This window comes from Carettochelys insculpta, chromosome 1 (assembly GCF_033958435.1).
Source record: "Carettochelys insculpta isolate YL-2023 chromosome 1, ASM3395843v1, whole genome shotgun sequence".
NCBI lineage: Eukaryota > Metazoa > Chordata > Testudines > Carettochelyidae > Carettochelys > Carettochelys insculpta.
In genome coordinates, this window is record NC_134137.1 from 314747085 (window position 1) to 314772326 (window position 25242).

The following is a 25242-nucleotide window of genomic DNA, read 5'->3' on the forward strand; positions in this document are numbered from 1 at the left end:
TTTTGGGTAATGCTAAAAAAGTGAGGGGAAGGGAAAAGGGACTTCTCAAAGACAATCCAACAAACCAAACAAGCAGTCATGTATCACTTTAAAGACTAAAAAAAAATAAAGTGCTACAGGACTGCTTCGTTATTTTGTTACAATACAGACTAACACAGCTACCTCTCCATTACTATTGAAAGAAAAACCAGTCACTTTCTGGGACAGTAACAAAGAGGTAGCTGTGTTAGTCTGTATTCTAACAAAACAAACCAGAAGTCATGTAGCACTTTAAAGACTAACAAAATGACTTATTAGGTGATAAGCTTGCGTGAGACAGACCTAATTCTTCAGATTAGTAACTGGGTCTGTCCCACACAAGCTTATCACCTAATAAGTCATTTTGTTAGTCTTAGATGTGCTACCTCACTTTCTGCGACATTCATCAAGGAGAGCATGGGACTGGGATGATTATTACGTGGACATCTATGTGCACGTGTTTCTACTGCAGCAAATTGTCTGTGAGAACATTACAACCAGCATTTTTATCAGCGAGCCTCAGCAAAATAGGCTACCGTAAACTATATCATCCAGAATGCTCAAATAATCAGCATTTTAACCATAAGTAAATTTTGGTGAAATTTCTCATAAGTACAGTATAGTGAAAGCAAATACAAATAAATATAGCAAATATAGTATAAGTTTCCAGTGTACAGTACAACTCTTGTTGGCAAATAAAGTACTCTGCATACATTTTTGTTTAACATATAATCTTGTTTTTCTTTAGTGTTATGTGTTGCTGGTACACCTTTCCATTATCCAGAGTATTTGAATATCTGGCAACCTCTCAGTTCCAAGGCTGTCAGATACGAAAGAGTTTATTATATACTGGCAGAGAGGAAGTTATTCAGCGTGTGCAGTAATGATGGTTCTTCAAGATGTGTCCCCCTGTGGGTGTGCCACTTAGTGTCGGTGCATGCTTGTGCTGGCACTCGGAGAATCTTTTGTAGCTGTGGTTTCCTGCACCATGCATGCACAACAGCGCCTCCTCATGCTATCTGGCACATGGCATGGCCCCCTCCATTCCTCCTCTACCCTAGCAAATAGAGCAGGATACTCCAAAGCAGGGAAAGGAGGGAGGGAAGAGTAGCACCCACAGTGACTTACATATCTAAGAACCATCGTTACTGCACAAGGTAAGTAACTTACTCCCCTTTGAGTAGCGTCCGCATGGGTGCTCAACTCTGCACGACTACAAAGCAGTAGTCTCACTTTGGAGATGGGTCTGGAGCCCAGAAACTGTTACAATCAACAGAACTGCTCGACCCACTTGAATGCAGGAAGCGACGGAAGACAAGAAAGCGTTGTGCTGTGCAAATGTGTTGCTCAAAGACTAAGTCACTGCCTTGCATATGCCCGTAAAGGGTACATTCTTAAGCAAGGCAGTGGTGAAAGACACAGTCATGATAAAAACGGGTGGTGACAGCACCCAGAAGGTCCTTCCGGTGAAGAGTATAACGGTGTGAATGCAGGTGGTGATCCACTTGCACAGCCGCTGAGATGAAATGGGATGGCCCTCGAAATACTCCACAAAAGCAGAGGAAGATCCTAGGAGACTCGCACCAAGGCTTAGCGTGACTGATGCAGAAGGCCAACGTCCAACATCCAGAGTGTGTCATGCTGCATGCGTACGATCAGAATCCAGCTTCGAAAAGAATGCAAATAAGTGGATAGGGTTCATTTGAAATGAAGCAGGAACCTTGGGAGGAACTTAGGATGAGGGCAAAGAGTGACACTATCCTTGTTAAAAATCATATAAAGAGGTTCAGCCGTCAGAACGGCAACCTCCCTGATGATGTGATGGCAACTAAAAACGAGACCTTCATCAACAGATGGAGCCAGGAACATGTTACCATGGGTTCCAAGGATGGCTTCATTAGGAAGTTTAGCATGTGATTTAGGTCCCACATAGACACTGGAGGACATACTGATGGAAACATGTTTTGCAGACCCACCAAAAAACATATGGTGATAGGATGGGCAAGAAAGGCAACCCCATCGTCCATCCTGTGGAACGCTGCCAACGCTGCAGCATGCGCCCTGATGGTACAGAGATAGAGGCCTGACTCACACAGGTACAGCAGGTAGTCAAGGAGGACAGGAAGGTGTGCAGTGTGAAGAAGCATAGGTTGATTAGTACCCAAACAGTGAGAGAACCACATCCACTTGTAGAGGTAGGACTTGCAGGTGGACTCCCCTCTGCTGTTAAGAAGAAACCTTTTACCCTGAGAGCATGCAATTTTGGCAACCTGAAAACATGAATGAGCCACGTGGGGAGGCCCAGCCTCAGTGGATCTAGGGGAAGAGTGCAGCCAAAGTCCTAGAACAGGAGGTTTTGGCAAGGAGGAAAGGAATACGTAGTCGCCACTAACAGCTGGATGAGGTAAGGCTACCAAGTTTGTCTCTGCCGCACAGGGGCTATCAGGATGAGGTGAGCCCAATCCAGTCTGAACTTGACCAGAAGCTTGTGAATCAAGGGAAGGGGAGGAAACGCATACAGAAGGGGAGCATCCCATTTGATGGAGAAAGCATCTCCAAGGGAGTGCCTCCTCAGACCCACTGTGAAGTACCAGCAGCACTTTCTGTTGACTTGTGTCACAAACAGGCATATGCACAGCTGGCCCCAAAGCTGGAACACACGGTTAAGAGCCACCGTGCTGATCTCCCACTCATGGTGATCACTGAACAAGTGACTGAGGATGTCCATGGTCATGTTCACTACCATTACAACAAATGGGCTCACCAGCTGCTATGACGGGTTAGGGTGATGCCTTGTGAGCATGGAAGAGATGGTGCTGCCTCAGCGAGGAGTGCAGATGGAGTTAGACAACAGCCCAGACTACACTACTACAAGTATTGCGATCAAGCAAACTCCTCCAGCAAGCCCCCTGGTATGCCTGCCCACAAAGGCTTTTCCCTTCGGTCTCCAGCCCAGGGAACAGCTGTCTTGCATGCTATGGAGCACTGAGGGGGAAAACCACGAAGCCCTGCTGCTTCCCACAAGTATTCATGGGTTTACTTCTTGACCTGGGTGCTTGCGCAGCATGCCACACTCCCATCTGCACCTGAAAACTGCCTCCGCCTGCAGCTCTCCCTTGCACAGCCTACACCTCTCTCCTGCCCTCCCAATGTTCTGCCCCAGCCTGGAGACCCCTAATAGAGCTAGCACCCCCTCCTCCAGCTTCAACTGCACCTCAACACTATCCAGCCAAGACCCCCATTCTGCAAGACTGGATGCAGGACGAGACCCCAGGTTGGGGCGAATTCCCTCCCAGAGCTTGCCCCCTCACCTTCTGGCTCCCAAACCCCACTGGCTCCAGCCCTGAGCCCACACCCTCTGCCACACCCCAGTGAATCTGAGTGAGGGTGGAAGAGTAAGAGAGGGAGAGAAGGGGAAATGGAATTGGGGGATGGGCAGATCTTGGGTTACCCTGAAATTTAAAAATAATCTTGGGCGTAAAGAGATTAGAGATCACTGATCTATACTATACATGTCAGAATTAACACAGGCTAATTACAATGGTCTCTTCCAGCGTTCCTTATTTTTTTTTCCATCCATTGGCAGAATCAATTTTGTTATGTGCACCAAGGCATGTGTGGACATGCACCACTAGTAGAAACACAGGCTGTCCTGCGTGTGTGGCTGTGGGCACTCTATCAATCAGCTAAGCAGCACCTGAATCTCTCCTGGAATGCCACACAAGCTCTCAGCTTACAGGGAACACTGGTCTCTTCTGGATTTAGAATCTTTGAATCCTGCTGAACTAAACCATAGAGAGTCAAGATCTGAAAAGGCTAAATGCTTGAAAAGACACCTCGTGTGATCTGGGAGCCCTGATCTCTCTATTTCACAACCTCACTCTCCAGATCGTCACCTTGTTGTGGTGAGTGGGCTTGTGTGTTCCAATAAACCCAAAAGCAATGTCATACTCCCAAAAGGGTCACCCATGGCAGCAAGGACAAGTAGGGGGGTCCAGACAAAGAACAACCCTAAAAGTCCTCAATGGCAGAACAGGGAGAGGATAGCAAGGGCAATGCTACAATGGCTCTGACGGCAGATGGAAGGCTGCAGTGGACAGGGGACTCCAAGTCATCATGGATCCCATGCTATTGGACCCAGGTCTTCTATCCACCAAGGACTGTGTGGTGGCTGCAGTGTAACAGTGCTTCCCACATGAAAAGAAGTCACATACAGGCATCTTCCTCTGCCTATTACTCTTTTAAACCTGCACCCTACGGCAACTGGCAAATGGAGCAGGACAGTGAAATCTGGAAGCTTTCAGTCCTGGACCAGCATACGGGCAGTGGATGTATGTACATATCAGTTGTTCCATTCAAGAACTGAGATGGTAGAACAGTCCAGTTGCTACATCCATGATTGAGCAGCCCTATTGTGGATCTGCTCTGCTCACTCCACATGGGCGGGGGCTAGAACAGGTGCCCTAATCGTAGTCCACCTCAAACTCCCTGGTTGGATAACTGCGTGCAATGTGTTCACCTCTATGTGGTCGAAAACTAATGGTAAACTTTGGAACATGGAATATTTGGATTCCAATATACAATCCAGACAGTGGGCAACCCCAAAAGATACAAGGCAATCACCACCCATAAGCCACAACGACTCAATATCGACATAGCTGCCCCGGCAGCAATGTATAAATCAGAAGAATAGCTAACAGAAGAGGGAGGAGTGTACACCTTTTTCTGGAAAGGAACCCCAAAGGAAGAAAAATGAATTCATGGGGTAGGATCTGCCATCAAGAATGAACTGACAAAGATCCCATCTGATGTCTCTGTTGGCATCAATGAGTGCCTCGTGACTCTCCATTATAAACTTGCAAAAAACCAAGAGGCAACTGTCATCAGGACTTATGCACCAACTCTAGATGCCAAAGATGCTTTGAAGAAGTTCTACAACCAATTGGACACAGTCTTGAAAGACATTTCCAATGAAGACAAGATTATTCTCTTGGGGAATTTCAATGCCAGGGTCAGAAGACACGTGGATCCCTGGCAGACTACCACTGGGAAAGAAGGAGTCGGCAACAGCAACTACAATGGAGTGCTCCTCCTTACAAGATGTGCGGAACACGGGCTTGTCCTCATGAACAGCCACTTCTGCCAGAAAAACAAAACGTAAGACCTCATGGCAACATCCTTGACTGAAGCACTGGCACTTCATAGACTAGGTCATCATCCACACTCAGGATAGGCATGATGCTCTTCTCACAAGTACAATGAGTAGCACTGACGATTGCTGGACCAAAAGCTGCCTTATTCAATCCACAATGGCAATTAGGATTGTCACCAAATGGAGAATTCCAAGGAACCTGATCAACAAAATGAGCTCAAATCATTGCAGACTGACTTCTGCCACTCTCAGAAGTAATCCTCCCAGAATACTAGGGTGGCTTCTGACCATTCTGAGGAACAGCACGTCTGATCTTAACCACCCAGCAACTACAAGAAAAATGTTGTGAACAAAACCAAGCCTTATGAGTTTCACTGAGCTAACCAAAGCATTCAACTCAACCAAATGTAGTGCACTGTGGACCATCCTCTCAAAGATCAGCTGCCCCAAAAATTCATTAGCATCTTGAGGCTACTTCACAATAGCACAAGTGCCACAGTATTGAGCAACAATGGATCCCAAAGGGACTCCAAGCTAGGAGTCAAACAAGGTTGTGTCATTGCCCCATCACAGTTCTGCATCTTCATCACCATGACCCTTTACCTCACTGATGGCAAGCTTCCAGATAGCATGAAGACTATTTATAGAATGAATGGGAAGCTTTTCAATCTCAGACTGAAGGCTAAAAGCTAGTCGTCCATTATCTGAATCACAGAGCTCCAATACCCAGATGACAACAGAGTGGCTGCTCTCTCCCCCACAGCCCTTCAGACCATCCCAAGCACCTTCACCGAAGTATACAAGAATCTCAAACTGAACATCAGGAAGACCAAGGTGCTCTACCTATGGAACAATCTCATGTACCTTCTGTTGAAGATAACGGAGACCTGCTGGAAAATGTGGAGTACTTCCCATACCTTGGAAGTCATATTTCTGCTAAAGTTGTTATTGACGCAGATATCTAGCATCATCTGAACTGCAAAAGCTCTCCTTTTGCCCACCTGAGACAAAGGGTCTTTGAAAACTGGACATCTATGCTCTTTGTATATAGTGCAGTAGTTATTTCGACACTACCGTGTGCACGTGAAACCTGGACAACATACAAGCATAGTTTAAAAGCACTTGAACAATATCATCAAATGCTGCCTCAGGGGAATCCTAAATATCTGTTGGGAGGATAGACACATGAACACTAGCATCCTGAGAGAGTCAAACATGACCAGCACTGGAGCCATTACCATTCATCAACAACTTCGTTGGACTGGTCACGTGGTTCAGATGTCTGATCAGCACCTCCCAAAACAGATTTTGTTTTCTGAACTAGAGGAAAGACAAGGAGTGTTCGGGGGCCAGAAGTGATATAAAGATGTCAGCACACATGGAAAAGTGCAGCATCAGTATTGACACTTTGGAGAATGTTGCCCAGGACCATCCCCAGTGGAGAGCAGTAATGTGTGAGGGGTGGCACAATGAGAAGTTACTGCAGTGCAGATGAGGAGAGGCAGAGAAGAAAAGAGCAGCAAAAACTGCCCTGTGCCCATGCAACAGCTACCACCTGCCCCTTTTGTGTTAAGACCTGTGGCTCCAGAATTGGGCTGATCAGCCACCAACAGATTCATGAATAGGAGGGCGACATGAAGACATCCTACTCATTATCGAGTGAAAGAGAGATTTCAAAGTGTATGAATAACTCTGAAATCACTGACAGTTAAAATAATTTGTAACTTACACAAAATAATCAGGGTCCTGGGATTTTTACCTATTGCCACAACATTGATTGTGCGTGCACATGTGTGCATTCAATTGAATTTATAAATTTTTCCCCGTTTATAGTCATTATTAATTTTAAAACATACCTGCTACTTGTGCCAATCTATCGTGAAGTTTATATAAGCTGTTCATCATGAGACTTTTTTCATTTGCCTGGAATTTAAAAAGCTGGTTAATATTAAGACAATGTACAACTTCACAAGAGACATTAACTTTTCATTTACTCAGAATCTCAAGCTGTTTAAAACAAAACAGTATTTTAGCTACAGAGTTAGGTAAAATTGCCAAAATACGTTTCATGCATCAAAAAAACCAAATGCAAAAGTTGTCTGCACTAACTCCTATTAGAGAGGGGTACTATAGGAAACAGACTTACTGTTTTGCTTTAAAACAAACAGTGCCCCAGATTGGTTTTAATAGGCATGATAATCTTGGAGGAGCTAACTCAAAAGAAAATTAAACAAAGCCCCCTGGATATTTGTACTCATTCAAGCTCATATGAAACTTTAGGCAAAACTAGGTGCATTAGCCATCCTAGATGATTTGCTGTTCAACTACGTTCTATCCATGTGAAATTGAGGCCAAAATTATACTTTTGGAAAGGCCAAAACAAAAACTCACCAAGCTACCTACCCTCATACTTGAATTATTTCATAGAAAATGAGCCACGCTGTAGCATCTATAGTGTAAAGCTGGGGTGAAAAGACTTCAAATGAAGTGTAAGAATAGGAGTCAGGAACAAAGAATGACACAAACTGAGTAGTGAAATATTTTAGTATCTCCTATTATTGCAGGTATGCCCAATTTGTATGTGACCTTAAGTAAAACGTTATACCTGACTAATTTTTTCTACCTGTACAATGGTGTTAATACCCTATTTGCAGGAATTTTATGATGTCATTAGTGCCTGTAAAGTGCTTTGTGATTCTCAGAAGGCACTCTTTCAAGTCCAAAATGTTTACATTTATGCAGTAAATCAGGCCTTTTTTCAAAAAAACATTCTTCACTAGAATATGACTTGTATTATCTACTTCACCACTGTAACATTTTCAATCTAACAGATAAGCAGCAATTAGCTCAGGCATATGAGGTTTAGAGTAGGATTTCATATTTTTGTATATTGCTTGTAACAGGAAGACAAGTTTTTCTACCCTCCATTCTCAGTTTCTCAAATCTGAATTAGTTTAACAAAGGAGAAATAATTTCAGACACTTGTATTCCTTTTTTCCTACTTCAGGCACAAAGCTCTGCATCTTGATCAGACAGTAACTTCCATCAATTCAAAATCCTTTTTGCTAAGTCTATAGTGAAGACATGCCCATAAATTTTGAAAAGTTTCAATCTCACTCCGAAAGCCACAAATAAACATAAAATTTCAAGAGTCAAGGAATAACCACCACTGTGTTTCATAAAGATTATGAAGAGAAAGTGGAACCAGTCATGAAGATAGATACTGGAAAGTTAAAATACTTCTCTTCATTGACTAAACTTCCAAACAATTCAGCATTCATGGGCCATTTTGGTAACAATGTACTAGCCACTCAGATATAACTGGGAAACTTACCGTGAATTTAGCAACTTATAGCTAGAAAACATGTAAAGATCAAAGAACCTCACAGGATCAATACATCTAAATACCAAATTTCAAAATGTTTTCTCTCAACAACCTAGAGATGGACTCCCTCAACTTTTCAAAGAATATTTTATGGAAAATCAAGTTTGTTTCCTTCATTCATCAATGGAAAATAGTGAACACAATAAGAGAAAACAAAGTCTTGTAACCTTAGAAAGTTCTTTTGTTTCTATAGGGAAAAGCCACCCATAGCTTCGCAGATGACCTCCTGGGTCAAGGTACTCATGAGAACTGTTTTTATGAATTAACTTAACGTCCAACAATAACAAATCAACTGACAAATGATGTGGATTAGAGACCATAAAGCAAAAATGTACACCAAACCCTTCTGGCTAATGAACAAGCCATATTAATTCCACTCCATGCTAGAAGGAAACTGACAAGATTCCCAGAAGGAAAGGGAAAAACACAAGCATAAGGAACATGACGACAAAATGAAAACGTGTTCTAGGTTTGTCTATCAAATCTGGTGCCCAATAGACTATAATGTCAAAAGAATTCTTTCTGCTGTGTTTACGAGCCTTTCTATTGGACTCCTTGGAAATAAAGGCCTAGCATTGCAGGACACTGTCTTTCAACTCAGTCTTCTCAGAAGAAGGCATTCTATCAGTTACAAAATACAAAGACATCTCAGGGTGGGGTCACCTCAGAAATTGATGCCCCAATCTTCCAGATGAAGAAGTCAGTATCTTAATGGTGGAGAATAAATGTAGAAGAGTGGGACAAATTCTCTTTTGTGAAATCCACCTTCTGAAACCCTTCCTTGTGAACCAAGATCAAGGAATTTCTTCAGAAGTAGAAGAGTTTTATCTCCTGATATTTCATATTGGTTATTTTTGTCTAACATTAGAATAACAACAAAGGCACATTTGGCTTTTGTAAAATTAAGCTTAAAATCATGAAAACTAGTACAAATCTTTCCAGGATTTTAAAACAAACGCTGCAGCATTTTTCTACATTAAAGGCAGTCTGACTATAGACAAGGCTGAAATGCGCATGTAAAGTTTTACTGCTAAAGACTTTTTTAAAAAAAAAAAAAAAGGTAAGAGCATAGAGAAGAGTATGCTACATTTTTACATTCTTTCAATTGTATTTGTCTTATGCATAAGTAGCAATTTTAAATAATGGTTTTACTTCCTGAGTCTTCCAAGTCTTTTGAACAACATAAGAACAGCTTAATTTTCTCAGTGTCTTATATGACATAATTACCTCTGCTAGAAATAGGCAATACACTCCAAAATTTCATATATTGTAATAGCTATTGGTGTTTGTACTGATTTCATACAAACACCAAAAAATGATATTTACTTACTTTTATTTCTTCAAGCTGCTCACTGATGGGATTTTTAACTACTAAGGGTAAAAAAAAAAGTCATTAGTTCACTCACTAACCCGTAGATGGCAATAAAACATAATTTTATAATCTAAGCACAGATATTTTAAAGGAAAAAGCACATATATTTAAATTTATGCTAAATGAAGATCAGATAACTGCAGCAGCAGCTTGCCGAACTAAGATTCGAATTCTGTGTAATTAGTTCCCTGTAGTTAGAAGTTATCATTAGCCATATTCTTAATTTCAACAACCACTTCAACATGAATATAAAAACAGAGCTATTTAGCAAACCCAAAATATTTCCACTATTACACTTAAGCTATGTCTACACTACGACAAAGTCAATTTTAAGTCATTTAGCTTGATTTTACAATATGACTTTCTTCACCGTAAATATCATTAGGTCGATTTTAAGGGGCACTAAAGTGGACTTTCTTGCAGTGACCTTCTAAAGTGGCGTAACACCAAGTTCGAATTTAAAAAGTTGAATTAATGTTAGTCTGGACACACTTATTTTAAGCAGATTTTATTGCTTTCCAGAGATGTCCCACAGGTATCCCACAACATCCCATAGTTGTCCTTTCTGGTCTCTTTCATTTCCACTGATCTCCAGGTGCACATGAAATAGGTAACAAGAAGCCTAAGAATCTGAATTCATCTTCTTTGTGACCAGTGCAGACAGCACAACTCAGGTGCCATTCATCACATCTACCCATCAAATCTAGCCATCACAACTATTCAGAGTTCTGTTGATCTGAGTTCTCAGGGTTGCAAAGAGCTCCAGCATAGAGCCAGAGACCCTGGATCTCATTTCTGTGTGAAATAAAGAATCAGCAATGAGCAGACAGAGTCAGCAAGTGAAATGAAGGCATTTATGAGAAAATTTAGTGCAATATAATCAAGAATGGTAATGCACAGGACCCTCAGCAATGCTGAGTCAAAATAAAGGAGATCAGGCAGAACTATCAGAAAGTGAGAGAAGCCAATGGGTGATCTGGGTCATCTCCCAAGACATGTTGCTATCACAAGCAGCTGGGTGCCATTTTTGGGAGTGACCCAACCATGCTCTCCAAGGCTAACAAGGACTCTTCAGGAGATTGTCCTTCGGACTCAGGTCAGAGCCCGGGGGGAGTGCCGCAGGGAGGGGGACCGCCGCAGGGAGGGGGACCAGGAGGCCAATGTAGAAGAGAACACTGATGTTCAGTAGGCACTTGATGAAGCTGATCCTGCCAGTTCAGAGCTCTTCATCACCCTCAACCCAGTCCCCTCACTGACACCTGATGTTCTAAGGCCAGCAATGGTGCAGAGGGCTCTTCTGGTGATTTGTTTGTTTTTTTTTAAATGCTGCAAGCAGCTTGTGGCTCAGGCACAGTGGATCTATGCCCCATAGAAAAGCTTGTTAATATTTTTGGGGATGGAGTGCTTATCCTTTTTGAGATCTCCATAAAGGTCTAAGCCAGGTACTCTTATTTTTTACTCAAACTTTTTGGAGAGGCCTGATTTATTGAGGCTTCCATGACAGCCACCTTGCCAGGCAACCATTAAGTAATATGGGATTGCTGCACCCCACAGTGTTGACTTGCTGGACATTTACGAACACTCCTCTTTTGACTTTATAAAATCTAGCAGTCAATGTCAATAAATTAGACTTTATTTTGTAGTGTAGACACAGGCTTAGAAGTAATTTTGAACAGCTACTCAAAATTTTCACAGTTTATAGTGTAATCAATGCATATGTATTTAAATAAACAATCGTCTTCCATGAAAACCCCTGCATAACATTATACCCTTCAAAAACGTTTAAGAGACACTACAGAAAACATGTCTGCTTACAACAGCAAGTAACATTTTTGACAACAATTTCTACAGTTCATTTAAGCTGCAACTGTCTTCCTTGACTCCCATGAGCAACCTTAGAGTATGAAGAAGATGGCACTAGACAAAATGACATGAAATAAAGCCCAATTTAAGACACAAAATGCGCTGGATTCCCCATTACTTAAGATATTTTAAAAGTACAAAACAAAACACAGGATTACTCGGGTGTGTAAACTGCAACATTTGTGGTTTGTTTTTTTTTTTTAAGGCATCATTCCTTGGCTTCAAAATCTAAAATTTCATTTAAAGAAAGGTCCAGAAGCTTCCCTGTTTGCAAACTTTAGAAACATTAGCCAACATTAAACTGATGCAGTCCTTTCCACTTATGTTTATCAACATCTTTAAACTCTTATCGAATTTGTGAAGTGCTCCCACTCATACCTGAAGTCCAATGGAAATTTCAAATGTGAAAATTAGCTGTTTTCACACTGATAATTTGGGGTGAAAAACAAAGCATTAATGTTCTCTGTCACTATTTGATGTTGGGGAAAAATTGAGTATAGTGGGGCAAGTGTTTCTGTGTTGAAGTGTTTCCGGACAAAGGAACAAAATATTGAAACCCTTTATGACAAACGTAGTGACTGTTACTCCTGCTCAAGAAAGGAAGATGTGTGAATGAAGAAAAAAAGAGAATACATCATGGGTGTGTCCACGCAGACAAGTTATTTCAGAGTAATGGCCACTATTCCAAAATAAGTTGGCAAGCACCCACACAGCTAAACTGTTGAATAGCAACAGAGAGCAAGCTGTGCTAGTCCACATACTATGAAAACAAAAAAGCAGTCCAGTAGCACTTCAAAAACTAACAAAATAATTTATTAGGTGATGAGCTTTTGTGGGGCAGACCCACTTCTTCAGATCATAGCCATACCAGAACAGACTCAATATTTAAGGCACAGAGAACCAAAAATAGTAATCAAGTAGACAAATCAGAAAAATATTATCAAGGTGAGCAAATCACAGAGTAGAGGGGCAGAAGGTAGGGGGGAGTCAAGAAATTAGATTAAGCCAAGTATGCAAAAAAGCCCCTATAATGGGCTAGAAAATTCCCAACCCAGCTCAAACCACATGTTGATGTGTCAAATTTGAATATAAGAGAGAGTTCAGCAGCCTCTCTTTCCAATCTGTTGTGAAAATTCCTCTTCAGTAAGACACAAACCTTCAGGTCATTAACAAAATTAACAGAATAGCTAAACTGCTATTTCAAAATAATATTTCGAGTTATGTAAGCCACATTCTATGAGGAATAGCACCTATGAGGAATAGCACCTATTCTGAAACAGAAATTTCAAAATAGAAGCTGTGTAGACAGGGAATGGGACAATTTTGAAATAGGGAGCCTCCAGCCCCACCAAGGGTGCCTTGCTGGTCAGTCAGTCTGGCTGCTCTATTTCAAAATAGCTGAGCGCTATTTCAACATGTAATGTGTAGGTAGACACGCTATAACAAAATAAGCTATTCTGAAAAATCTCTTCTGGAATACCTTATTCCAAAATAATGCTGCTGTGCAGATATAGCCTATACATCCAAGTGCAAAAGCCTTAACTGCCAAGTAAATGACACAAAATTAAAGACCATTTTCAGAAGTGGTGAGCCTCCAACAATTTGAACTGAAATTAAAAGGAAGGTAACAGGTGCTCATGTACCTCTGAAAGTCACATTCCACATACCTCAAATACTCCTTTACAGATAGGGCCCTACCAAATTCACGGTCCATTTTGATCATTTTCATGGTCACAGAATTTTTTAAAATTGTAAGTTTCATTATTTCAGATATTTAAATCTGAAATTTCATGGTGTTGTAATTGTAGGGGTCCTGACCCAAAAAGGAGTTGTAGTGGCGGTGGTGTGTTGCAGCATTATTGTATGTGGGTTGTGGTAATGTTACCCTTACTTTTGCATGGGTGTCAGTAGGTGGGGCACTACCTTCAGAGCTGGGCAGCTGAAGAGTTGTGGCTGTTGGCTCTGTCTTCAGAACTGGGCTCCTGGCCACCACCACCAGCAGCACATAGGCGAGGATGGCATGGTATGGTACTGTCATTCGTATTTCTGCGCTGCTGTCTATAGAACTGGGCCCTTAGTCAGCAACTACCACCATTCAGCTGCCCATCTGAAGTCAGCATAGCAGAAGTAAGGGTGACATGAGTATAGTATTATCATCCTTACTTCTGCACTCCTGCTGGTGGGGCATGCCTTCGTAACTGGGTGTCTGGCCACAAGCTGCCCATCTCTGAAAGCAGTGCAAGAGGAAGGGTGGTAATAACATGACCCTCCTAAAACAATCTTGTAATCCCCGTGCAACTCCTCTGTAGATCAGAACCACCAATTTGAGAAACGCTGGTCTCCCCCATAACAGCTGTATATTATAGAGTAAAAAACCCCACAAAAGGCCAGATTTCACCATCTATGATGCATTTTATATGGCTGTGAATTTGGTAGGGTCCTATCTATAGGTGCAAACCATTTCAGACATTTCCTATTGAGGTGTCAAGAACATCAGCTTTCCACAACAATTTCCATATTGTATTTATTTACTCAATACTGCAGTGCAATGTACACTGAACATTTAAAATCTTGAAAACTGCATGAAGCTGAAAATAATAATTAAACACAACCAAAGAACATTTTAGCGATTGAACTGGGGCTTAGGTCAATGAGGGCGAAAAAGAACAAGTGTTACCTTATTCTATGCAATTCCCATAACTTAAGCCCAATTTTACTGTGTGAAATAGACATTTCAGCATTGGTGGGTGCCTGGGAAAAACATGCAAGATTCTCTATACTACCGTCAGCAGTATTTCCATGCTTTCTAAGCCACTCAACCACAAAAAACTCTTAACTGTTCCAATGCATGCTATGATTAAAATGGAAGAAGTTAAGTTAATTACATTATCATCTCCAAACCTCTGTCACTTATTCCAGGATAAACGCAATTATGTAAATGTAATCCACCTTAATTCCTACATGTATGAGTTTGCATGACTATATAAAATGCCCAATTTATTAAAAAATTCAGATCAGTCAGTATAATTCATCTGTCCCTACCTTGTTTACCACTCCTCTACTGTGTCCTCTGCAAGTTTACCAGCAGTGATTTTTACATTTTCTTTCAGATCATCCATGAGGATACTAAATACCTCATTCACTGGGGCAAAGAGACTGAAATATGCGATTAAAAATACTACAGTGGACAATTATTGATTTACAATTATTCTTTACATTCTATCAGTTAATCTAGTTACTGGTTAATTCAATATGAACTACCCTAATTTCACATAGGGCTAATTTTTATCAAAATGTTATGCAGAACAAGTCAAATACCTTACAGAACTTTAATTAGCTGAGAGGAATAAGAGGATTTCAAAATGTTGCAGGGTCCTTTTGAAAAGGACCCAAGTGTAGCCACACTGAGCCGCACACATGTGAAAGCAGCGCTTTTGAACTGCTGCAGCCGGCGGTATGTGAATGCTAATGAGGCGCTGAATATTCAATTCAGCGTCTCATTAGTATTCTTCAATTTGGCCATTAGAGTGCCCATTTTGAAATTTTGGCCAAGTGTGGCCACAAACTAAGGGAAATACTGTGCCTTTAATTCTGAGCTTGCAGTCCCAGATCCATCACTGGGTGCAGTTGTTTCTCTGGGGAGCCATGCATGAATCTAACAAGACAGTCAGGGATACTACCGACATCAGTAAGTTCAACACTGACATAGGCGATATCACTCTCCTTGGAGAGGCAAAAGGCATTTTTGGAGGTGTGGGCAACATTAGGAAGGGGTCACCTGACATCCTTTGGTGAGCAGGAGAGCCTAAAGACAGTCCCATAAAAGTTATAGTCACAGGTCATTTATATCCCAAGCCCGTTTTCTCTGACGCTGGTTTCTTCTTAAGAGCTAGCCCTCTGAATTCTGCTATTGATTGCTTTTTGCAACAATAACTGTGCTGATGCCAGTGGTCTCACTACCAAAATTTTCTCTAGAACCAGAAGGGCTCAGAGCAGACCTACGCCTCTTGCTTTTACCATTTAGAGCCTTAGAAATCTGACACAGATGTCAATTGACAAGATTTCTCATGGAAGGATAGATTAGGGTGTTTTCTAGCTAACTTTGTGAAAGCAACTTAGGTAGTGAACATGGATATCTAATTTAGGAAAAGCACTGGACATGATACTCATCTCCTAATTCCATGCTTCTTGATCTTTGGATCCACTATAAACAGAATAGCATTAAACACTTATTTAAAAAACAACCACGCCTCAACTATCTAACTGGCCAAATCAGCAGCTGGAGGACCTGAGGTGGGAAATGTCATCACGCCCACTTTGACAGCCATGTACTCAGAATGTGCCGAGACAGAGCAGGGAGACAGACATATCAGCAAGCTTGGGACACTGCTAGCAGAAGATAGTTCCCAGTTGGTGCTACTGAATAGTGCTATCCCAGGAGCAAGAATATACCACAAACACTCAAAGAAATTATATTCTATTAAAATAATTTAAACAGAAAATAAGTACATGTTTGTTGCCAAGTTTTAAAGAAAGTCAGATCACTAAACCAGAGGAAGTCACTAAGTATCTGGAATCAAAAACTGCTAAAAAGCTAAAACTGCTAAAGAAGCTGGGGACAGAAATAGCATCTTCTGAAGCTGCAGAGGGAATATTTTCTTTTGGTTCAGTTTATCCAATTAGCTCAGTTCAATAAGTACTTGATTCAAAATTGAAAAACCAACTGACAGCTGAAAAGGCAGGAAAGCCCGCCATCTTTTTCTAATCTATGAATAAAATTTAGGTGCAAGAGGATGAAATACACAGGTTGAAACTCACTAATCCAGAACTCTTATCTGGCAACATCCATAATTCAGTATGATTTTAGTTAGCCAGACAACCACTTACTGTGGGCATGACCAAGTTTCCCATGGTACTATAAAGTTTGTTTACAGCCACCAGTCCTGGCTCTCAGTGTTCTGTGCTGCTATTCAGCTGTAATTTACCCCTAAATGTCTTCTAAGAGTCCAGTAAGCAGTGAAAACGTTGGCAATATGTTAAACAATACTGACCTCCCGTAGTCCAGCAAATTCTCTCATTGTGTCAGGTCCAGGAGTGCCAAACTAGACAGGTACAACCTGTACTAGTTTAAAATCTTGAAGCACATGGCAATCAATAACTTTCAATTAAATTTGGTACTTACAAGCCATACTTCCTTTAAGAAACAATTAAAAGTGATGTTTTTGTGCTTCTGAGCTGAATTTCCATTTAAATAGAGCTGGTTATAAATCATATACAAAAACACTAAGGCTGTGTCTACGCTAGCCAAAAACTTTGAAATGGCCAGATGGGAATAAGGGCACTTTGAAGTAGGAGGGGTCCTTTCGAAAAGGAGCCCCGTCTGGACGAGCCACGTCAATTTCGAAGTGCCGCGGCTGCCTGCATGCTCATGAGGCACTGAATATGTATTTCAGTGCTTCATTAGTAAACTTCGAAATGGCCATTTCGAAGGTTTTGGCTAGTGTAGACATAGCCCTAATGTATAAGAAATGCTTCATCCTTTTCTAATGAAGGAAAATTAATCTCAATAAATGTAAAATAAGTTATGCAACTTCTTTAAAAAATGTCATATAGAGCATCCTGGTTAACAAAAAGAAGCACCAGATTTAGTGTGAAGACTGTATTTAGTTCCAAATCAACCAATGAGAATTAACCTTCAAGAAAATAAAATACAGAGTATAAATGCAACACACAATTAAAGTCTATTTTTAAAAGATCAGTTTCCTGTTTGTAAATTTAAATAATTTTTATTGACAATTTAAACAGAGTTGAGGTGCACTGATTTAATTCAATGCAATCAGAGTGCAAACTTCAGGTGATAGCAGGGCTATAGTTTGAACCCCAAGATACTGCAAAAAAAAGTGTATTTCCCCCCACCCAAAGGCCTTTGTACATTCCCACTTGAGATGTGCCAACACTGCTGACAGAACCATGGAAGCCCTCTAATAGCAGTTCCCACCCAAGTGCTCATATGGGCCCTCTTCCTTCCAATCATTTGGAGGACAAAGCCATAAACTATCTGGAATTCTGACTATTTCTCCTTTCAACTACAAAACTAAAATGGCTTGGAACAACGTGGGGCTTAGGACTACGATTGGTTGAAAAATATCCAGTGTGCCACCCTCTTAATTTACTTAATTCTTTAATTTTCTCATTGTTCAACTAAACACAGGCACAGGGAATTGACTCAGATATGCCAGAATTAAATAAAAACAGGGATTACAGGCATGCCTCTTGCCCCGGGTGCACACATTGTTTGGCCTGCTTGAGGGAAGCCATTTCTCCTCCCATTGCTAAGTGCAGCAATCTTACCCTTAGGACCAGAAATAAGAGTCAGAATTTCTTCAAACTACGCTATTACAGGGAGCATTTGTGGCTACATCTTCCTGCACTGAAGCAAAAGGATTCATAAGTGCTGGGACGCCAGCCTTTGTCTGACCCCTTAAACAGGTTAAAAGCCCAGCAAAGTTCTAGCACATGCTACTGCCTCCTTGACTGGAGCCAAGCTCTAAGATGCTGGTTAACTGTACAGTGACTGGATGGTACTTAGCATTCGACACATTAACGTGTGGTTTGAACCGGGACAGCAATTTTCTAGCTCATTATAGGGGCTCTTTTACATACTTTGCTTTATCTAATTCTTGACCTCCCCCCTCCCCCCGCTCTCTGATTTGCTCACCTTGATAATACTTCTCTGATTTGTCAACCTTGATTACTATTTTCGGTTCTCTGTGCCTTAAATATTGAGTCTGTTCTGGTATGGCTATGATCCGAAGAACTTGGTCTGTCCCACAAAAGCTCATCACCTAATAAATTACTTTGTTTGTCTTTAAAATGCTACTGAACTGCTTTTTTCTTTTGGTCTCCTATGTGTCTGCTGAAAAAGCCACTCCTCAAAAGCTTACCACTAAGGACTCACTACTTCTGGCTCTGCGCAGGGAAATGCAAAATAATACTAGCAGACCGATACGGCAAAGCAAACTACATTACAGAAAGGAACAAACTCTGGCAAGTACAAGAAAGTAGGCCAAAAGGAAAAAAAAAACAAAAAACAAACAACCACCCACAACCCTGAAGAGGAACCTGCAAAAGACACAAAAGCTAACAGCAAAGAGATGACAGACAGACAAAATATTAAAGATATCAACCAAAAAAAAAAAAAAAAAAAGAGGAAACCTGCCAAATCAGTGGAGTTACTGGACGACTGAACATTCAAGGAAGAAGAGTCCATTGCAGAGTAAATGACATCTTTGCATCTGTCTTCACTGTAAAGAGTAAGAGGGAGATTTCTAATCTGAGCCATTCTTTTTAGCTGACAAATCTGAACAACTGTCCCAGATTGAGGTGTGAAAAGAGAAGTTTTGGAACAAACTGATAAATTTAACAGCAATAAGACATCAGACCCAGAAATCCTTGGGACTCCTCATATTGTTGTCACAGTCCACCACAGCTTTAAAGCAACCATGTTCATATTATAGTAGAGAGATCCCTGAAGGGGATAATGAATGTCCACCCAACCTGTTACAACAGACATACCTATATGAAATCTCATTCATATTCACCTCATGTAACCTCTCTTTTCACACTTGGGAATATGTTCTGTTTCACCTCTCAGTTAAGAAAGCCTTTGCACGCCCCTATTTTAGGGATGTTATAGGTTAACCAGTAGCAGCTAGAGCAGCCCCCAAAATGGGAACGTGGTTGCTGGGCAGTGGGGGGAGGCAGGAGACTGGGGAGGTCACTCTAGCCCAACCAGGCTGGAGCAACCTTCCAAGCTTCCTCTCCACCTCCCCGCCCGTCTCAATTCGTTAACCAATTAAACTACCATTTAACCAATTAACTGGGATTTTACATCCCTATCCCATTTACAACTTCACTCTCCGAACGTCAGGAATCAAAACAGAGGCGTAAGAGTGCTCCAACTATTCAAGAGTGCACTACTATTAGAAAGGTTCTAGGACAGGGGTGTCCAACCTTTTCTCCATCAGGGGCCACACAGCAATTTTTTACATGTTCTGGAGGCCACGCACAAAACATCCTCAAACCACCACAACCTGCGCCCCTTAAAGCCCCTGCAACCACAAACCACCCCCACCTGCCCTCAGTCTTAACCCCCCTCACTGCACCAAGCCACCCCCCACAACCGAGGATTAAATTTCCCAGGAGAGCCTTGTGCTACCATCTCCTACTGGCTACCGAGCTGCTTCCATTCTGGGACTACTGGGGTTAACCGTCCAGGTCCCGGGGCTGGAGCTGCCAGCTCTCAGCCCTGGGGCTGCCAGAATTCCCCTGACCCCTGCAGAACTCTGCTCCCTAGAGAAGTTCCCTGCACCCCAGGGCCACCAGCCTTGTCCTGACAGAGCCCGGCAGAGCTGCCCTGCAACACTGTTCGCGAGCGAGAGGCAGACTGGCAGCAGCCACAAATGGTTCCTTAGAGCCGCATGGCTCAGAGCCACTCAGCTGCCATTTGAAAATGGCACACCTGCCAGCTCCACAGGCTGGATTCTGGCCTGCAGGCCACATGATGGACACCCCTGTTTAAGGAGGCATGCAGAAACTATCCTGAAGAACTCTGTTTGCAAGAGACTAAACTAAACTTACAAACAAATCTCTTTTTCCCTTTGGTTCTGTGTCTTGGGAACCTCGGGATCAACAGACTTCAGACATACCACTAATGTCCCAAATCACGTGAGACAGACTACAGTAAACACCAGATTTAACCAAACCTGACTTAATGGACTTTGGAAATAACGGACACTGTCTGCCAATCCCTCCTTCTTTCCCCCTCCCCCCTAAAATAAATGTCAGTGACTCACCAGAGCCTCTGCAGCCACCAAGGCCAGAGGAACCGCTTGGGCCAGATGAGGGAAACTTAAGTGCCCAGCCTTGGGTGGGTGATGAATGGCTCATGGCAGACGAGGCTCTGCTCTGTAGACAATGCAAAGAGGCCACTCCCAAGCTCTCTTCCAAGCCTGCTGCGTTTTTTCCAGGTCTTGGACAGGAGCGCTTCTTAGTGTGACTTGCAAGGTGCCTCCAGTCCTGCAGATTTCGATTTAACAGCCTTTTGGCCTTAATGAACACCCCTTCTCCCCATTAGTCCATTAAACCGAGGGTTTACTGTATGAGCCAGACAACCTGAGCCAGAGCTCTGCTACGGCAGCCTCGCCCAAAAAGGGTAATAGGAGCTAGCTGAGCAAGCCCAGACCTGCTGGCTGGTAGCTGTGAGCTTCCTGAGCAGAGAGTTATATAAAACAGTTGGTATTGAAAGGAAGGGAAGCAAACAAATGGCAGTGAGGGAGGGGAGGAACCAGAGTGTGACAGACTCCACTTCCCTGTCTGAAGGGTTTGGCAGTAGGGGCTAACACCCCAGAATGTTGAAGGGGGAGAACCTAGCTTGCGTAACCGAAGGGGGTCACTGTGACCACGAATTTTAACACAGAAGATGGAACTTTTTACACATAATAAAAGCACAGGTGCCTACAACTGGAGAGGTCTTCGCCAAGTTTGCGGCAGAACAGGGGCCTGGAGCCCAGAAGCCTGAGAGGCCCTACTACACATGGTACAACCAATTTTTTCCGAACAATGTGAAATGTGTACGAATTTTAGAGTACCAAGGAAAGGTCACTTTTTCAACAGCAGCGTATATCAACTGTAACTATGGTGGATCAAGACATCTCAAACCCAACAAGACCCATAAAATAGCTGCTGACTTGTAACACAAACATTAGGAAAAATTGTGTTCTCATTTCATTTTCAAATCTACCTTTATATTTTTAAAATAATTTGTAAATAATTCAATATTAAAACTGAACATTTTCTCCAGATTAGGAAAATGAAGTAACGATTTCATTTAAAATCACAATTTCTATTGTAAAAGTCATCCCATTTCCTAAGGAAAAAATCCCATAGATTGCTAAAGCCAATTCAGTGATTATTCTATCCATCTCCTATAATTTAAGCTTCAAAGTGAAATACCGTAAACCCTCAATTCAATGAACTAATGGGGGGAAGGGATGTCCATTAATGCCAAAAGTCCATTATATCTGAATGGTTACACACACCCCTTGGTATACAAGCACAATTGGTTCCCAACTTTCTGCTCGTTGGCAAAAACTCATAAGACACTAACTTACCATTAAAATACATGTAAAAGTCTCAGATTGGTTCCTAGTGCTCCTAATTGGGGGGAAGGAGCAGCAGCATGCAGCTTGAAAGGCAAGTGACCCCGGGGGGGAGGGGGCAGTGCTGCAAAAGGTGCATTACCTGGCGGGGGTGGGGCAGTGCAGTGAGCTGGGGCGTTCCAAGCCTGGATGTGTGTTGGGAACGGGCAGGGCTGGGGGTGGCTGCATGGGGCGTTGCGGGCCAGGGCTGCAGGTCTCCTCAGGCCCTGGCCAGGGATGCTGTGTCCGGCGCCACTCCAGCCATGGGTCTCCCGGCCTCCAGCCAGGGACCCCGCAGCTGGAGCAGAGCCAGCCACAGGTCTGCAGGTTTCCCCGCGGCCCAGCCAGGGACCCTGTGGCTGGCTCCTATAAGTGGGGGAAGTTCACTGTTTTAGTGAACAAAGGTTTATATTTATGTCCCTTGTTTTAGCAAGTACTGTTAAGTCAAGTACTCATTGAACGAGGGATGACTGTACCATACGATGATACACTGACCTTCCCAGCCTATCATTCACGCCTGTCCTTTGCCCCCACTTCCCTCCCCCCCAGCCCCATTCTTCCCCTCACACCTCCAACTCCCTCTCCCAATTACCAGGAGAGGAGCTGAATGCCAGCCTGGCGCCTTCCACCCCCTGCAGCTCTCAGCACTGCGGCTCCACAAGCCCCTGGTTCCGAGCTGCCCACACAAAGGTAGAGCATGGCCGTCCCCAGCCTGCCAGCAGGCATCAGCTTCTGACACCAAGGCTGCTGCTCAGTGCCACCGACAACAGCAGTGGCCAGGCACCGACATACTCCACACACCTGGGGTATGGGAAAGAGGACTCCTGCAGCCCACTGCAGACCCCTCCTCCCTGGCTCTTCCTTTAGCCCCAGCCCCTGTGGTGGCCCCTCCAGCCCCAGCAGCAGCTCTGGTGAGTCTCCAGCATTTATTTAGGGAGGGGGCAGGGAAGGCTGGCAGACAGCATCCACTATTTCCAAAGTCCATTATATCAGGGTCTGTTAAATCAAGGCTTTACTATATTGACCAGAATAAAGAGCATTTTGGTCTGAGAGAACAGCACTATTGGTTTTGAGTTTCCAAGGGAGAACTGGAAGCCTAAGTAATCCCCCTCAAACCACCCTCTCATCTGGCAGAAATGAAGTCTGAGGAAAAAATAGGAAGGAAAATCCCATTTTGTTTTTAGAGATTATTTTTTCTATTAACTATCCCTAAATATCTGAAAGCCAAAAGCAGCAGATGGCAACCTGTATACCAACATTAGTATCTTCCCTCTCCCATGATCTCTTGATCCAGTGCTTCTTTTATCCCTCTTATTCTCCATCATTCCTTTCACTTCTCCCAAACCAAAATATGAAACAGTCCCATCTGACAGAGACCCTCCCTCTGAAAAAGTCTTCATCTCCTTCCACAGCCTGTCAATACCTCTGCTTTCTTCAGCAGCTCAGGCATCAAAGATCAAAACATGGAGTTCTTTCCCTCATGAAGGAAGTATCACTGTTGCTGGCACTAGATAGAGGGAAGAAGAAACGTCCCTCTGAATCTGAATCCAAAATTTTGAATTCTGCCTAGATAAAGTGCCATTCTCTCATTTACTTTCTTTCATTCTCTCTTCACTCCTTCTATGTTCTTCTCTCACACCATCTGTGGTTGCAGAAGAAGAAATGGGCAAACAAATTTTTTAATTCTACACTAAATGTAAGTCCCTAGAAAGTCTCAGCATCTCTTGATAGACATAACAGTGCAATACAATATACACAGGAAATATGCTGAGACGACACAAAAAGCAGAACACCAATAAGACTACTGCTAAAATGTATGCAGATTCATTACTCTTTCACACTCCTGTCTACTATCCTTTACATAAGACATTTATTTTCTAACAATTTGCTTTCAGAAACGGTAGCATCCCTTGATTCCATCTTCTAGGCCAGATATCAGAAACTCAGCTTATTCTGTTGAGAACAGACTGTACATTGAATACAATTCAGCATGCAATACAGAAGAAAAAAATGGAAGATGAGTTCATGGGAAACACGAAGAGACAAGAGGCTGACAGATGACAGAATGGAAGCCCTCCGGCCCCATCCCCTTTTCCAAGCCACCAAAGAAATTGCAAAACTTATTTCATTAATACATTTCATTCTAGATAGAATACAGACTAACTCTGTTACTAACAAAACATTTGTTTGTTTTGTGTTTACCACAGGCTTATAAAGGGATCATTTCAACAGGTATTACATGCAAGTACGCAGGAAAAGGACAATAAGTTTCAGATAATCCTGCCCCCGTTTACAGGCACTTAAAGAACAATACAAGTGTCAAAGAATTCTCTGAGTGAATAAGAAAAAAGCTTCTGAAAGACAGAAGAAAAGCAAGTATCAGGAGTAGCTGAGTTAGTCTGTATCTTCAAAAGCAACAAGGAGGACCCGTGGCACCTTACAGACTAACATATTCTGGAGCATAAGCTTTCGTGGGCAAAGACCCTCTTCATCAGAAGAGAGGTAGTGGCTTCTGGGGAGCAGACTGGGAAAACTAGGACTACCAAAGCCCACTGGTAAACGTGTATAGATCTTCTACAGTGTTAAAAACTTCCTTCTTGATATACTTGTTCCCTCTGCTGAGATTAAACATTATGTGCTGACAAGACAGTTTTGGATCACCATATGCACCACTGATCATAGCTCCCATATGGGAGAACTTCAGGTAACTGAACCCAGTAAAGTAAACTGAGCAATCACAGATGGCAAACAGGGCAGTACAGTCTGGGACACAGTCTATGAACAGTATCAGAGAGGTAGCTGTGTTAGTCTGTATCTTCAAAAACAACAAGTAGTCCTGTGGCACCCTATAGACTAACAGATATTTTGGAGCGTAAGCTTTCGTGGGCAAAGACCCGCTTTGCTGACGAAGCGGGTCTTTGCCCACGAAAGCTTATACCCCAAAATATCTGTTAGGCTATGAATAGGAGAACCATGAGATTCCACACAGAAAAGTGAGCACCTGAAGGGGAGCATTCAGAGCTAGAAGAGGATCAGAAGTACAGTTAGTCCTGTGAACATGGCAGAGACTCATTTTGCATTTTAAACTGAATTCTGAACAGGAGGTGGACTGCTTCCTACTAATAACTAAGAACTCAGAAGCCCTACAAAAGTGTGCGCAGAATGCGGAGGGGGGGGGGGGGGGTTAAATCTCATTATTTTGGAAAGTCCGATACATGATTTTTTAATGTATATGCCAATATTGCTTTTATTG

The 25242-nt window shown here is 42.5% G+C and overlaps 1 protein-coding gene across 2 annotated transcripts in view; it reads right to left on the minus strand.

Moving 5' to 3' along the window:
• The window catches only part of LEMD3 (LEM domain containing 3), an 86422-nt gene that overhangs the window by 52834 nt on the left and 8346 nt on the right, over positions 1 to 25242 (minus strand). The window contains exons 2-3 of one of the 2 annotated variants that reach the window (XM_075013571.1): positions 9886 to 9923; positions 7027 to 7093 (exon numbers count right to left, since the gene is read on the minus strand). In XM_075013571.1, the coding sequence (XP_074869672.1) occupies positions 7027 to 7093; positions 9886 to 9923 (105 nt within the window). Of the gene's footprint in view, positions 1 to 7026; positions 7094 to 9885; positions 9927 to 25242 lie in introns of both variants that reach the window. The other variant, XM_075013561.1, reaches the window with a different exon arrangement.